At 33.3% G+C, this 16079-nt stretch overlaps 1 protein-coding gene across 1 annotated transcript; it reads right to left on the bottom strand.

The window, feature by feature from the left end:
• Positions 1–2904: 2904 nt before the first annotated feature.
• On the bottom strand, positions 2905–15588 carry eIF2Balpha (eukaryotic translation initiation factor 2B subunit alpha). Its single transcript, XM_023156689.2, has 8 exons — positions 15426–15588; positions 10928–11029; positions 10687–10826; positions 4043–4159; positions 3876–3988; positions 3630–3774; positions 3153–3278; positions 2905–3103 (listed from the first exon to the last, which is right to left on the bottom strand). The coding sequence occupies exons 1-8, from the start codon at positions 15430–15432 to the stop codon at positions 2951–2953; spliced, it is 903 nt and encodes a 300-aa protein (XP_023012457.1). The 5' UTR covers positions 15433–15588; the 3' UTR covers positions 2905–2950.
• Positions 15589–16079: the final 491 nt, after the last annotated feature.

Genomic DNA, 16079 nt, shown 5'->3' with positions numbered 1-16079 from the left:
AAAAGGCAAAGCCTTTTTGTACAGACATATATAAAATTGGACACCAATTTTTACCATTTAATCTAGTTCAAAATTGACAACGTAATTTCGTTTAATAATTTTTATTTTTATTCTACATGTATTATTTTGCAAAAATTGTGTAACATAAGTATAACTTTTTTAGGTATCTTTTGTACTGTTGCCAACCATGTAACGATTTGATGCAACTTGTAATACATTTTTGAAACCCGTAGGGGGCTGTGGAGAATCATTATTTAGAGTCGTAGGGGGCTATAGAGAATCAATCATTCCTCAGAGCCGTAGGGGACTGTGTGGCATGGTCAAATTATTAGAAACTCAAGTTTCTGAATGCACAAAAATTACGGTGTTGTTTTTGGCCCCAAAAATTACAAACAAGCAATGACGAGTGAAAGGTCCATTATCGTGATATAAAAGCCTTGAATTATTCTTCCACAATTTCTTTTCAAGGACAAAACACAAGCATTACAAAAAATTATTTTGGCGCTCTAAGAGAGGTGCTTGTGCGAAAGTAGCGATTCACATTGGATTTGAATCACTAGAGATTAAATCCATTTGGAAAAACGTTCTCAGGAAGTTCATTCTACATTAACGTAGTTCTCCAAATGAAAGAATTCTTAAACAGTGAAGTTCGAAGTGTACTGAGTTGAACCTCAAAACGATGAGCAGCCACAGTTCGTCGTGTATTTCTGATATGTACCATTCTTGGTGGAATCGAATGTGAACACTTCCCGTGGAAGTATCTACACAGAAAAGACAAATCCCCAACCTTTTTTCTATGTTCCAGTTTATCAAGGTTGCAAGTGATGTTCACGTCTCCGATTAGGCGAATAGCTCTTTTCTGGATGGGCTGTTGACTTCATTCAATAATTCCTGAGTGATGCTTATGAGACAGTTTTTTTGGTCAAAACTCAGCAGTTTTGGAATGAACGTAGCTGCCACACGCTTTATACTCAAAATATACGAAAAAATGGCATGGCTTGAGCCAACCAATATACCTACATCCTCAGCAACCTCTCTAACGAGTCTCCATAACAATTTTCTTCACTTTCTCAAAGTTTTCATAGGTTCTTTATGTTTATGTGTCGTCATTCACATTTTCTCCATACCTTTTGTTAAAAGCTTGTACCCCTTGTAAACATTTTTTTGATCCAAGAGTCAAATGTTTTTGAGCACTTTATTTCATTTCACACAAAATTTAATGCAAATTCTCTGATCCATTTTTTATGGCAAAAATTGCCGAACATGCAAAACACTTATAATTTTTATGTCTCTCACCAACAAACTAAGCATGCTAAAAAGCTAAAACTGTAAACATATATTCGAGACGAGTGTACCAACATAAAAAATTGCTAATCGAATTTATGTAGCCCGCGAAATTTAAACCCTATATTTAGAACAGATCTCGTGTAGTATAGAGACGTCTGAAGACGCTACTGTATAGCGAGGCGTCCATCGTCCTCAGTGCTCATTTTACCTCGTTTAAACTTATCAAGCCAAACCTTGGCTTCAAGTTTTTTTCGCCAAAAAGTAATGCTTTATCAACACACGAAATTCCTTTTTATCCATTTTCTTCAAACAAACAAAGATTGCTTCACTCAAAATGTTCTATCCCACAAACTAATGATCCGACAGCTGTGAAATTGGTACACGTGTCTTTCGAAAATCAGGGTTAACTAAAAATCTAGTAGCGCCTGGACAGTGACGTAACAACTTGTAACTTTTAATTCTTGAAACTAGTAATATTTTCCCAATTTCCGTTATATCCCTATTCTCCCGAACTACTAATCTCAGCGCTCATGGAAATCGCTGTTTCATTAACTAAACCGCAAACATGGTCGGTATACATTATCAGATAGTTGAAATATAGATTTCAGGAACTAACTGCTAACTAATGCCGTGTTGATAGATCAACATAACAGTTGGGTATTTTGGGAACTAGTTGGGCTTAATATTGGAAACAGAACATTGGGACAAAGACAGTTTGTTTCATTTTTCCTTCATATGGAGGGTACAGCGTGATAGACATATTATGAAAAATAATGGGATTCATATTCTGAAAATTAACAAATACAGTATATATGCTTAATCAAATGAAAATAATGGCGTTTTTCCAACTCTTTCGGTAATTGAAATGTAACATCCTGTATATTTTCATAAAAGAGCGAATATTCAAAAATAATGCATTGTCTTTTCACACAAAAAATAAAAACGATTTCAAAATATGTTCGAATAGATTTCAGTTAACTTCCAGGTATTTATTAACTCTCTTCATCAAAATGTTATTTACGGCACGACTGATTCATCGGCATCTAGGGTGTTGACCGATTGTGTTCTATACTAGTCTCCTTTAAAAATTATTCATAGTGATGTTGAAATGTTTTTAGTTTTTGTATTGCGAACCAACTTTTTTGATATGATTTACACACTGCATTGTTAAGATTTCCCATCTCTTATGAAAAATGACATTTCATCCAATCCGTTTTGTTAAATCATAGTAGAAATTCCATTTTCTGATCAATTGTGTCTGTTGGTTCAATTCAATCCTGAACAGTTTTCATTCCATAGGGAATTGAATATAAGATATTCCGACTTTTTTCAAAACAGATCCCAAAAATGTTTGTGGTCAAGATATTTACAGGGTAGTCCACCAAAATAACAGAAAAATGATAATTGATTATGAAATGTGTTTTCTAGGCTGGTGATAAAGAATCAATAAGAATGGATCTTTTGAAATTATCTACTTCAATTTTATTAGCTGGATTGATATCAATTGTTTTTTGCATTGGAGCTGAACCAGTTTTGATAGACCATGATTTTAGTTCGGGATAGCAAATAATTCTGTTAAAAACAGACCTTAGAGGAATCCTATTTGAGAAAACAAAATTACTTAAAAAGATTTTACTGCATATTGCCACGAATACATCAACATTTATAAATACAATGTAATAAGTTGGTCACTAACTGCTGAAGGCGTTAAAATTCCGAGATCCGTAAATAAAAGGGTAATATAAGATGGTGGAGTGTAGTCTACCAGTGGATGTATCTTTCTCAGGTCCTTGCTAGCTCGCATTTTAGAAGTGTACTGAAATAAATTGTGTTATGTTTGGTGTAGAAATAATATCAAAACTCACCTTATATTCAACAGGTAAATCCTGCTGATTTAATGGAAATGACCTTGAAAACTTGAAGCTTTCAGTTAACACATAAAATCGTTTTTTCATTTCCTTTGCACAGACGGCCATGGTGTAAGTGCCAACCTGAAATCAAAACAATAATAATAATCAATTCAACTACTTTTTAACTTGATATAAGTTATCATCACAAATTATTTAGCCTTACCAAAACCAAAAATGTGTAGAGAGGATTTTTTGAAATAATGTGATAATTGATGAATAGAGCTATAGCAAAAACGTTTTTCTGTAAAACATTTGCTCTTAATAGCCATTGCAAAATCTCGTGTGCGCGCGTGCGAGCATACGTGCGTGTGTCTGTGTTAGTTCGTCATGATTCAGGTGAAATTCCAAGTTTAGGTTAACCTACAATATTTGTCTCACACTAACATACTAACAGGTTGAGATAATGAAAAAATTAAAAATTCATATAAATACCTTATTTACAATACCGCCACTCTCGACAACCCCTTCAGCACCGACCATAATAAAGTCAACTTGCTCCATAATATATCCTATAGCCGAGTCTAAGATGAGAGTACAAGGTATGCCGTCTGCCTCCAAATCTTTACACATTTTTTCACTGAGAAAATGTTTTTTCATTAAAATTCAAATCTCAATATTCGCTTCTATAAGTTTATATGGTGAATCAGTTTATGACAAAAATCTACTCAATTTACTTACCCTACACCATCGGGAGCTGACACAGTAACAAAAACCTCAAATCTTTTATTTTGTTTATGAGCTTTTCTCAGGGTTTGTAAAACCACTCTTGACCTAGAGTGGGTCAATATTCTCTATAAGGAAAATCAACGTTAATAATCAGAATTAAAATTTGTTCAGTATTTTACCGAGCCATCTTCAATAAAATTTGAAGCCTGTTTGACTATTTTTCCTCTTGCCTCATCTAATCGTTTAATAAATAAATGACCTCTATCCAACATTATTTTCTTGCAGTCTTCAAAAGTCTAAAAAATACACAATATCTATTCATTCATCAGTGGTATGTGCGTTAAATGTGAGGACGAAGATTATGTCTCGAAGTCTCAGCAACGACTGACTGGCAAGCTACTTATTCACTTGTAGTGCTCTTGTATCCTAGTGTTGATACTGCGTTTGGTAGTTCCAATATAAACTGAGCCACAGAAACAAGAAGTCCTGTGAACTTCGGCGGTTGTCAAAGGCTCCCTTTTGTCCTGATATATAAATCTGATAGTGTTGCGTAGTTGATTAGTTTACTTGTAAATGGGCTCAATGAGGTCCGTGACTTTGTATATGTAAGGCAATTAGACTGTGCCTACCACTGACAACTGAATCGTAGTCGAAGTAATTCTTCCAGGATACATTTGATATCTTTCACTGTAAACCCATTGGCCTATAGTGCTTGGTCTAGATGACGAAATTATTCTTCAAAAAGAAGTGGCTAACAAATCCTGGTGGCACGTTCAACATGGGTTTTCATCATAGCACGTTTTTTCAATGGATGGTAATTGGAGTTCTTATTGAGATACCGATCAGTCTCAGTAGGTTTACAATAAACTATGTCATCTACTTTTCCGTCAGTTTTTTTATTGACCAGTGCATTGTAAAATGGCATACCAGGATGCAAGAAGTTGATGTGGCGTTGAAACTGTTCTAATACTTGTTCCCGTCACTTCAAACGACAAAAGTGTCATCAACATATTGAACATTTCACCAGAAATAACTCTCAACTACATCAAGCTTATAGTAGATTGACAGTATCAAAGAATCACCCCATGTGCATTGGGGTTAAGATATATAATCCTCAAATGTCAATGTCTTTAAAAGGCGACTCGAATTTTTCTATTGCAAAAACTACTCTGTGGATGAGTTTCTCCTTGAATCCTATTTTGATTGTAGCTTATTAACTTTTTTATGTATGTTTTATATTGACATTTTTATCTTTTTTATGTTTGTTTGACCTGTTGAATCAACCAGTATTTTATGATGACGTTATGTTTTTTTAACACGCTTTTATTAGCTTCACCTGTATGTAACTCTCAAGCTCGGGATCTGTATTTGACAGAATACGTAACCTCCTTGATATAATTCGAACTCACTTTACATGTATTTTTATTAACACGCGCGCCTGCTGCCTTATTTGTAACCCTCTTTTGCGCGCCTGCTACCTTGGGCTTGGTAGCTGATTTTCAGGCTCCCTCTCCGGAATCGGAAAATATCAACGGTCATTTTTCTAAACAATATACAGTTGATTGATCCCAAAGTTTAGATAAAATAAATATAGTTTAAAAAGACGAAAAAAACACGCTTTCATAGTATACGAAACTAAAAAATTAAAAATAAATATGGTTTTAAGAAACTAAAAAACACGCTTTTAAAGAACATCCAACTAAAAAGTTATTTTTTTTTAAATAAGCTTAAAACTATAACGAACGAAAAATACTAGTATTATTGTGAAAAAAGCGTGGGCGCTTTGTGCCATATTTTTTGTATATCAAGCGCCCGTCGCTTTTTTCACAATAATACTAGTATTTTTCGTTCATTATTGTTTTAAGCTTACCTATTTAAAAAAAAGTATTTTTAACTTTTTAGTTCGATGTTCTTTAAAAGCGTGTTTTTTAGTTTTTTAAACTACATTTATTTGTCTAATGTGATTGTGAAGGAAAACTCGCTTTCTTCCTGAAAACTTCTATGAGGAAATATGAAACCTGAGAGGACTTCTATGAGGAAATATGAAACCTGAGAGGACTTCCCATGGCGACTTCATCCATTGGTTCATTGCAAATATGTAGTGGTGAGAACATACTCGAAAACCCGCTAGAAAATTTGTTCGATATACTCCAACGTCTCCTTTACTGGTACCATAGTGAAGAGAGAAACGACATCGAAATTACATAAACAACAAGCTGCAGATCCAAAGTACCTATTTTCTCAATGAAATAGTTGAGTCTTTGATGTGACATTTTCATTTTCCTAAATATAGCTGCAGTATATTCGTCAAGTATTTCTCAAGGGGATAAGTAAATGGACCAATTTCGTTGTCAATTGGACTGAGGGAAAGATTTGGCCGTAGAGTCTACGTGGTAAGGCTTCAAACTTCCGAAGTAGGTGCTTGTCTTCAGTTGAAAATGAAATATATTCGATGAACTGGTTAGTTTTCTTCAGAATCTTTATTGTCGGATCACGTTTGAACATCTTGTAGGATGATCGGTCTAGTATATCAATTATTTTCTGTTGATAGTACTTAGTAGTCAGAACTGTCGTGGCTTTGCCTTTACCCGAAGAGAGTATAGCAATCTCCTTGTCATTCATTCATTTTTAGAAGTACTGGTTATCAAAAAAACTGAGATTTAGGTCACACACTTTATCGCAAACCCTTGTTGATTGTGCCACCCAGATTTGTGATCAAAATATTTTTGAAAAAGAACTTCGTCATCGAGACCAAGCACTAAAGTCCAAGGGGTTTATAGCACAAGAAAGCAAACGTGCTGTATATTTTAGAAAAAGAATTACTCCAACTTTGATCAGTTTCAATGTCACAACATTAAGACCATTTACAAGCCAACTAATCAACTACAGATTGGACAAGGACTCAAAAGAGCCTCTGAAATTCAACGGTGTTTTCAAAATTTCCTATTTATGTGGCTCAGTTTATTTTGGAACTATTACCAAATGCTGTATCAAAACCAGAATACAAGAACACAAGCGCAACTGCCGCCTTATGCAACCGGAGAAATCCGCAATTGCAGAACATGTTCTAGTAGAAACAGCCCACATGAAATATGAAGAAACTGCTGTCTGTCCTATCTAATTCAACACTTTACCATGTTTGATTTCATATGAAGGCCATTGAGATCTATAAGAATTCCAACAGTTTCAAGATAAAGAAGGTATACAGGTCAACAGAACATGGTATTCAGTACTCAAGAAGGCCAGACTAGAATAAGACATCTCTCCAGCAGCGTACCAGTCAACAATGTGTACCAATAAGAAAACCTGGCAAAAGTACGTATTAATCAAAAGTGAGCATTCACATGGACACCACACCCTCATTCTCTCTACCATCATCCCCACCAGCCTTTAAAATTTATAAATATGAGTAGCTCGCCAGTCAATCGCTGCTGAGACTTTAGGTATACCATGAAATTGACAAAGTTTTATATGTACTTATTGCTTGTGATGCACTTTTTGGAAGCTTTAGTGTAGTAATGAATATTACTGGAGCTTTATCCCAACACCAAACCGACATTTTAACACCTCGGCACGTGTTTCGATCACCAAGTGACCATCTTCGTCTTGAAGATGATCACTTGGTGATCGAAACACGTGTCGAGGTGTTGAAATAACGGTTTGTTGTTGGATAAAACTCTAGAGATATTCGTTAATTGTTGTCTAATTAAAAATTTTAATATTCAATGAAAATACCTGAAAGTCCCAACTATTTCTCCTCAAATTGTTCTAAATGTATACAAATATTTCATGAGCTTAACACAATTTCTTTCTGAATACTTTCATCATAATATATAGACAGTAACAAAGCCTTAATACTGTGACAAGTTTTAAGACATTTTAGTGGAATTTTTCTAATCTAGCAGTGCTCTGGAGCAATAAAGATTTAAAAAAAAAACATATACTTTGAATAACACCTAGACATGAGTACTCTCCCTGACAAAATATTATTGATTTCTCATAAATGATACAGATACTGCCCTGCTAAGCAAAAGTGCTGTATGTACAAAAATGGTCATTTTGAAATTTTCGGATGGTTGTAGAATATGAACATTTTGTGTCCTCTTTACCAAGCAAAAACTACGTATATACCATAAGAAGTGGAAATATTCTTTGATTTTGTTTGCCGTATGTACAAAATTCACTGTGAATACTAGGAACAAAAGCAGTATATGCAGTATATTTAACAAAAGTGCGGCATATGCAATGTATATACGGCGCTCTTTCTTAGCACATGTGAGTTACTGCCTTTTTGCTTAGTAAGTTGATGAGATGGCGCGATGTGCTGTTAACTGTCTGTTTGGAGGTTACAAATAAGTAGTAGTTTTTGTTCGATTGTTTACGCCGGAAAACATGAAAAAAAAAATTCCAACACTATGATTTACTTACACACCATATAGAATCTTTCAATCCTACAATATCTCATTATCGTCGTGAGCATGCACCGCAGACTAGATATCTACCCAGTGATGTAAATATTTCTATTTTTAATGTTATAATGAATTAGTTATGTAAGATTTATGTTATATTATATATTTCTATAATGTTCAAAAATTTTCGAGAAAAGTATCCAGATTTAAAATTATCCTATGAAATTTACCGACAGAAAGTTAAGAGCTTGCATATATCGTTTGCATTGTTAGGCCATGAAGAATGCGAAGATTGTGAGAGTTTCAAATTACATGGCCATTCAGAAGAAAATCTACAACTCCATTGTGAACAATGCCAAAACTGGAGAATTCACATAGATAAGGCCGCTAAAGCTGGAAATCTGTATCGCGAACATGCTCAACAGTCATTTGTAGATGGCACACTTTGTTTTTCACCAGATTTACAAAAAGTAATTATGTTGCCACGTGTCGACTGTTTCAAAAAAGTTATCTTCACAAAAAGGATCGTTGTATATAATGAAAGCTTCGTTCCAGTGGGGAAGAAATAACATCAAAAACCACTTGTGTGTTTATGGCATGAGGGTATCACTGGTTGAAACAAGGAGGACATTATTAGTACCTTCTACGCATTTTTTTTTAAATATAGTCGGTAGCCAAGCGGTTCGGCGTGGGTGCTTTGTTCACTCACTCGAATTGACTGCCGTGTTGGTCGGTGGTTCAAGCCCTAGTCTGAACGATCGATCTTCACTTGCTACCGTCCAACCCGTGTTAGGAATCACACGTTAAAAGGTAAGACCTCGTTAATCCTTAGCTCGCACAAGTTTAGACTTCTGAGGGTTGTCGTTCGTAGGGGTGCGACAGCTGGTTAACGGAAAAACAGATTTTAAACAGACAGATTTTTAAACCACGTATTGTTCTGTGGTTGAACTACTGCTCCAGCCTAAATAAAAATTGGTGTTTTCTAAGTTTTTTGGTATACGTCGTAAATTCAGATGACGTGGCTATTTACGAAATTGATATACAGTACTTTGTGCCCGGTCACACATTCATGACAGCTGATAGCTTTTACCATCAGGTGGAAGCTGCTTTGAAGAAACAGAAAAAGACATACAATTTCAGGGATTTCTCAGAATCTGTTCAAAGTGCCAATAAGTCAAAAGTGGATGTGAAAGAAATGAAACACACAAATTTTTTTTCTGGAAGGATTTCAAGTCGCAACAAAAAATTCAAAAGGCAGAAAACAGATTATACTTAGCAGACATCGTCCATATAAAAGCAATGGGGGGGAATTATTATCTGAAATGTAAAACCGATTTGGCGAAAGATGATTATATGACACTGGATTTTCTGTGTAAAAAGAACATGAAAAACAATGGAATGCCCGCACCATCCCTTTTATCGTCACCATGTGGAGTGTCAATAGAGAAACGCGAAAGTATTCTCAAGAATCTCAATAGTGTTAATCCAAATAATAGGAAACGATTTTGAGAAGAGTTGGAAATCAGGCCTCTCTTGCCTTAAAAAAATTAGGAATTCATGATAAATTACAATGATAATGTTAATTGATATTTCAATGGAGCAATATAAAATGATTTTCAATGTAGTTTCTCATTCACACTATTCAGCGAGTTACTACGCATGAATGTAGTATGTGAAGACTGCTCGATAATAAAGCAGTATGTGCGTGTATATACTGCATTTTTCGTTTGTAATGGTTACACAATTTCTGCAGTATATGATTTTCTAGCGAAAAAACGTGGAGTTTTTGAAAAATTACTATTGTAAAAAGTAAGTAATGTTCAAGTTAATCAAGGAACACATGTATCACTGCGCAATTGACCGTAAATTCTCTTGGTCAAAGTTAAATGCAAATAGTCTCATATCTCAAAATGGCTGTTTTGTACATACGGCACTTTTGCTTAGCAGGGCAGGATAGTAGAGCAACATTGTGAAATTAATTTAAAACACTCAGGACGCAGGTACATAGAAAAGACTACTATGGTATAAATAAGGATAACATTCAACGTATATTTAGTTCAATCTTTCTCTTGAAGATGATCACTTGGTGATCGAAACACGTGTCGAGTTGTTAAAATAACGGATTGGTGTTGGAATAAAACTCCAGTAATAATCATTACTACACCAAAGGTTCCAAACAGTGCATCCGTTGAGATATTTTTATTTACTATAATTATTGAGAGGTTATTATGAGTGTATGAAGAGGATAGTCAAAAACTGGTGATCATAGATTACACTAACGGATCAAAACTTGAAAAATCATTCATATTGAATGTGGAAATATGGAGGCACAACTTAACAAAATCTAAGGATGAAAAAATACCTAAATTCAAATATTTCAAACGTGTCACTTCAATATGAATATATACCCTTACCCTTGTATCTAAGACAGCAAATGTTATGAATCGGAGGAAAAGTTCACATCCTGAATTAATGGCAGCAACTGTATAATCACAATTTTTCATTTCCTGAATTGCATCTTTGAGATTTGCCTCCAATTCTTGAACAGTTTCAGCTATAATGAAAAAATCCTTATTCTCTAATAGTATATTTCAGTTACAAATTGCTGTTTATGAAGAGTTTTTTGTTTATTGAAGTTCTTAATTCATTACTCACATGTTGAATGTTTAATTATGGCCATTAAAGTTTTTATTGCAGCAACTCCAACAGAAATATCCTCATCCTCCTTTATTATTTTGCAGAAATACTCTCCAACTCCTTGAAAATTCGGTATTAAGTAAAAAATTTTAACATTTCAACCAATTGTATTTATAAAAAAAAAATACTTTTATGTGGGGAAAAATCAGTTTGTATCAACCTTCTTAGGGTATTTTTTCATTCCTTGCTATGGAGAACTTTACACATATTTATAAATTTATTATTACATATTTCACATTTCAAAACTCCTTTGATAACTGTCAAGGAACATGGGAAATAAAAGGAATCAGCGAAGGAAAAAGTGCGTTTAAACTTAAATTTTGTCCAATTCTGAAGACGAAGGCAGATTTTAGCCTCCGTATTGCTTAATTTCTTAGCTCTTTTTTTTTAGTAGACAAAATTTCGTTATGATCGGGATAAACTATTATAGACAATTTGCCCTTTCTACAAGTGTATAAAGTTCTTCGTTGAAATTTTCCGATTGAGGAAGGTAAAATTACCCAAAGGTCGATGCAAATACTTATATTCCGAGTTTTTAAATATATTTTTTTTTTAAATTAGCGTTTTATTAAATCAAACTGTGGAAACCCTGGAAGTTCTTTCTGAGGATATAAATGAGCAAAATGCAATTTTCATACAACTTTTAACGATTTTAATCAATTGATTTGCACAATTTTATGATATTCAGTACTAAAAAAAAAACATCTTGTGGAAAAAAACTGAGTAATATAATAATAATAATAATTTTATTGCAATACAATCTACAGTGGACACAGCAAAACTTTCGAGGAGTTAATCCTCATTTACCCTAGAAAAGTACCGATTTTACCAATGATTAAATTTTCAAACTTAGATACATTAACATTTCATCATCGATAAGTTACAGTCAAAAATATTCATGATAACAACATTTACATAGCTATTTTTATTAAAAAATTTCATAACAAATTTCAAATTAGCCACCAGTTAAACGAATAGAAGCATTTATGTCTCAAGTAAGAAATGACTCTACTTCTAAACTTCTTCGACTGATATTTTTAAGTTCCTTCGGTAGAGAACTATAAGCTTTTATTGCCTGATAGTAAGCTCCTTTCTCATGACATGTAGAATTATGGCAGGGAATAGCTAATTCGTTACAATGCCTGGTGTTGATATTCATATGATTGATTCGAATATTGACCACTATTAACATTTTGTTTTCTTATATAAGCTATGCAGATCACCAATATATTTGAAGTATCTTTTTTATATCAAACGTAACCCAATTTGTAGCAATCGTAGTCTTTCAGGAAAAACAAAGTCAAAGTTGTAGTAAAGAATATCATGAAAGTTTTTATATTTACAGTTCATCTCTAATAAGCCATTCACCTTTCCTGGGTTTGTGAGCATTCTGAATTTACAAACTGTAATTACTTTCACTATAGAACCATTTCTTCGCAATGTGATTTTGAGGTTCAACGTCATATTATTGACTATTGATTTACAAAACAATTTGAACAAAAATCAAGTTAGTTACTGAAAATATTGTCAATCTGCTTACCCTCTGACTGGCTATTTGGTTTTGTTGTATTGAAGTATAAGTGGAGTGTTTTAAAGACCAATTACCTACTACTTTACAATACTTTTTTTTATTGATACACTTTGAAATCATCATGTTTTATTACTATAAAAATGTAAATGATTGGTGTATCAGAACATAGCCTTTCACGGCAGGAGTCATGATTAAAAGAGATCAAAATCCGGGTTGGTAGGCCGTAATCGAATGAAGCCTGAAGTAACAAATTTTCCTTCTGTCACTGCATCAGACTTGTGGTATGTGCATAACTGCGAAGACAAAGGTTATATCTAGAGGTCTCAGCAACAACTCAAAGTGTTACAATAATAGTTTCGAGAAAAACTATTATTGTAACACTTTGACACGTGTTTCGATCACCAAGTGATCATCTTCAAGAGGAAAATTACACTAAATATACATACAATGTTATCCTTATTTATACCATAGATATCTCTGCTAGGTACCTGCGTCTTAATTGTCTTAAATTAATTTTACAATGTTGCCTTATCTACTATTATTAATTCAAGATAATTAAGATACAGGTACCTAGCAGAGGTATCTATAGTATAAATAAGGATAACATTTTATGTATATTTAGTTCAATCTTCCTATTGAAGATAATCACTTGGTGATCAAGACAAGTGTCCAGGTGTTAAAATAACGGTTTGGTGTTGTGATAAAACTCCAATAATATTCAATACTACAACAAAAGTTACAAACAGTGCAGCACTCAGGCAAAACATTTGGTACTTCAGATTCCATTCAACCATGTCATGGTTGGTATAATGAGAAAAAAATCTGTCATAAGAATTATTGTTGTCAGCACAGTGGTTACTGGTTATATATTGCCTAAAAATGAGTTCTAACATTGATAACTAGGTAAAGTTAATACCTGAAAATCTGAAGATGCTCATTCGGCAAGATTATCAAGTAACAGGCACGAGTTGTGCTTGCTTACTTGCAGAAAAGTCCAAGCAGTATATCAACTAAGTGGGCTATCCTTTTGAAATTGCAGTATATGTTGGGGATAAAAATGTGTTGAGGTGGATTGAAAAACTGATATATTAAAGATTTGAAGATTATTCAAAGAGTTAGATCATCAAAGAGATAATTTGGAGAAAAGCTCGTTGCTGGTACTCAGTTTATTGATAATTTTAAATAGAAGTATCAAGTCTCTATTTTTTTCCATGTCTCGAGAGAAGGTATGTTCAATATGCGTTCTAATGCAGTCATTGTACACATGCATCTTGAAAGCAATATATCACAGGAAATTGTGCGGTACAGCCTTGAGTTTTACTTCATGTGTAAAGTAGTAGAGGGACCAAACTGTGGAACAATTAACGAGATGAGATTTAACCAGGGAAAAATAAAAACATTCAATAGCTGTGATGTTAGTAAAATTCGAAGGTGGTTCTCATTATAAGGCCAAGCATCTTCATGGATTTCAGAATTACAGCGGAAATATGTGATTTATAGCCAAGTGTGTGGTCTAGGATTATAACACCTAGGAGCATGCCATTGGAAGTAATTGTTTTGAGTAAATTATTACTGCAAAAGCCTTTTGAAAATGGGCTATAGAGCTGATTCAATTATTAGTCAAATAAATCATGATTGAGAATTTGTGAAGAAATTCAGGAGAAAACTAAAGGAGATATACTTATCCTACTTGTCCTACAAAAAAAATACAAAAACGTAATACTCATTGATGGTAATAACAAAAACACAGGTTTATATTTTGAAAATCATGGTAGCCTTAGAATTAGGTTTACAGATAACAATATATTTGATAGGAATATTACAGTCATCAATAAAATAATGGGAGGTGGTACTCTGATTATTATAAGGTCCTAAATAAGTACAAAAAGGAATTGAAAATATTTTTTTGTGCTTGAAATACAAAAATTAAAATTAAATCTGCAGGAGTTTACATACCAACATCATCACATATAGAATAGCGCCAAAATGATATGGGTACCATAATCTCCAACAAGTAAATAATGTAAATAATTATAAAAATGTATAACCTGTTTCAACTTGTTCATCACTTTTTTGATATATTGGTATAGAATGTGAAACTGCTGTATACCAGTTATCAGGAATAAGGTTTGGAATTCCTCAAATAAATTGCTCCTTTTATATTTTATCGATAAAACATAAAAACACTTGGTTTTCATTTAAAATGATTTGCAAACACATCAACCTTTGTAACATAAAAAATATAGGCAATATTACCGTTCTGTAATCTGATGTGTGATGTCAATAAGCTTCATCTTAATTTAATTCAAGTGACAATGGGTACTTCCAAGATGAAAAAGCAGAAAGCGCTGCACTGAATGCAGCATAAAAGGAATTTTTATATTGATTATATTTTATTCAGCAGCTGGATTCAGCAATTACTGTCTACCACATTCAGCGGTAAAACAGCTTTAACGGCTGGAAGCTATTGGATAGACACATCTTGAGATATAGTTATTGATAATACACTTTTAAAACATTTTGATGCTTACTGATTCAATCCATCACTGTATACTAGCATAGTATAACACTAATTACAAATGGAAAACTGACTATTCTTATATTCTATATATTTTTAAATGAACAAATCACAAAAAGGTTTTCAAGTCCAAAAATGATCGATTTCCTTCAATTTGAATGTGAATTATATTAAAAAAAATAATCAAAAGTTCATGGTTTGAATGACACCATGTATTACTGCCAAAATGAGCCAGTTGCAATGAGCATCAGCTTGAAGGAGCAGGAAATTGATTTTTTTATACACTCCCTCATTATTTTATGAATCAATTCAGAGTTACTGTTCACTTGTAGAAATACAAATTGGTTTATAATTTTTCTTGCTGTGAAAAGACTACAAATTAATAAAAAATAAATAATCCGTTTTACCTTCCATTTTCAATTGTTGTAGTTTTCATAAACAGAAATTACTAGTAATGAAATTATTTATTATCTATGAGAAATTCAACTGAAACTTCTGTATTTTTCCCATCTGGAAATTTCATCCATAACCTAAAAGACAAAACAATGTCATAGACATACAATTTTACTGTGACTGTGACAGGACTATATTACTGATTACTGTAGTTGGACTAGCCATTGGAAAAAGACACCTGCAGAGGGCAGACTAAAAACATGTACTGTGGGTGGTAAATATGGATAGTTTCCGGTAACGAAAAGTTGTAGGCTTTTTGAAGGATAATGGACTATGTACCTATATCTTTTTTGATCTGAAGAAAACGCTTTTCCCACAGCAGAACAAAAACACTATTTCTTGATTCGCATTTCGCAGACCAAGTTAACATCATCAGGAGATGATAAGGACTGCTTATTATCATCAGTAGAAGAAATTGATATAGTAGTTAGAATATCCGTGTGAAGAAATAGAAACGTTCAACACATGATGATAAGTTTCAATAATAATGAAGTAAGTTGGGCGGAAGTAAATCATACCTAAGTAATAAAGTTTTTCTTTTAGTATTGAAAAAACTTCAGGAAAAGGAGAGAAACAGTTCACAATTCATAATTAGGCACAGAATAGTA

Source organism: Leptinotarsa decemlineata, unplaced genomic scaffold (genome assembly GCF_025532065.1).
Source record: "Leptinotarsa decemlineata unplaced genomic scaffold, Ldec_3_MD MMD2_tig00000026_RagTag_RagTag, whole genome shotgun sequence".
Classification (NCBI taxonomy): Eukaryota; Metazoa; Arthropoda; class Insecta; order Coleoptera; family Chrysomelidae; genus Leptinotarsa; species Leptinotarsa decemlineata.
This window is presented reverse-complemented; position numbering and strand designations above follow the sequence as displayed.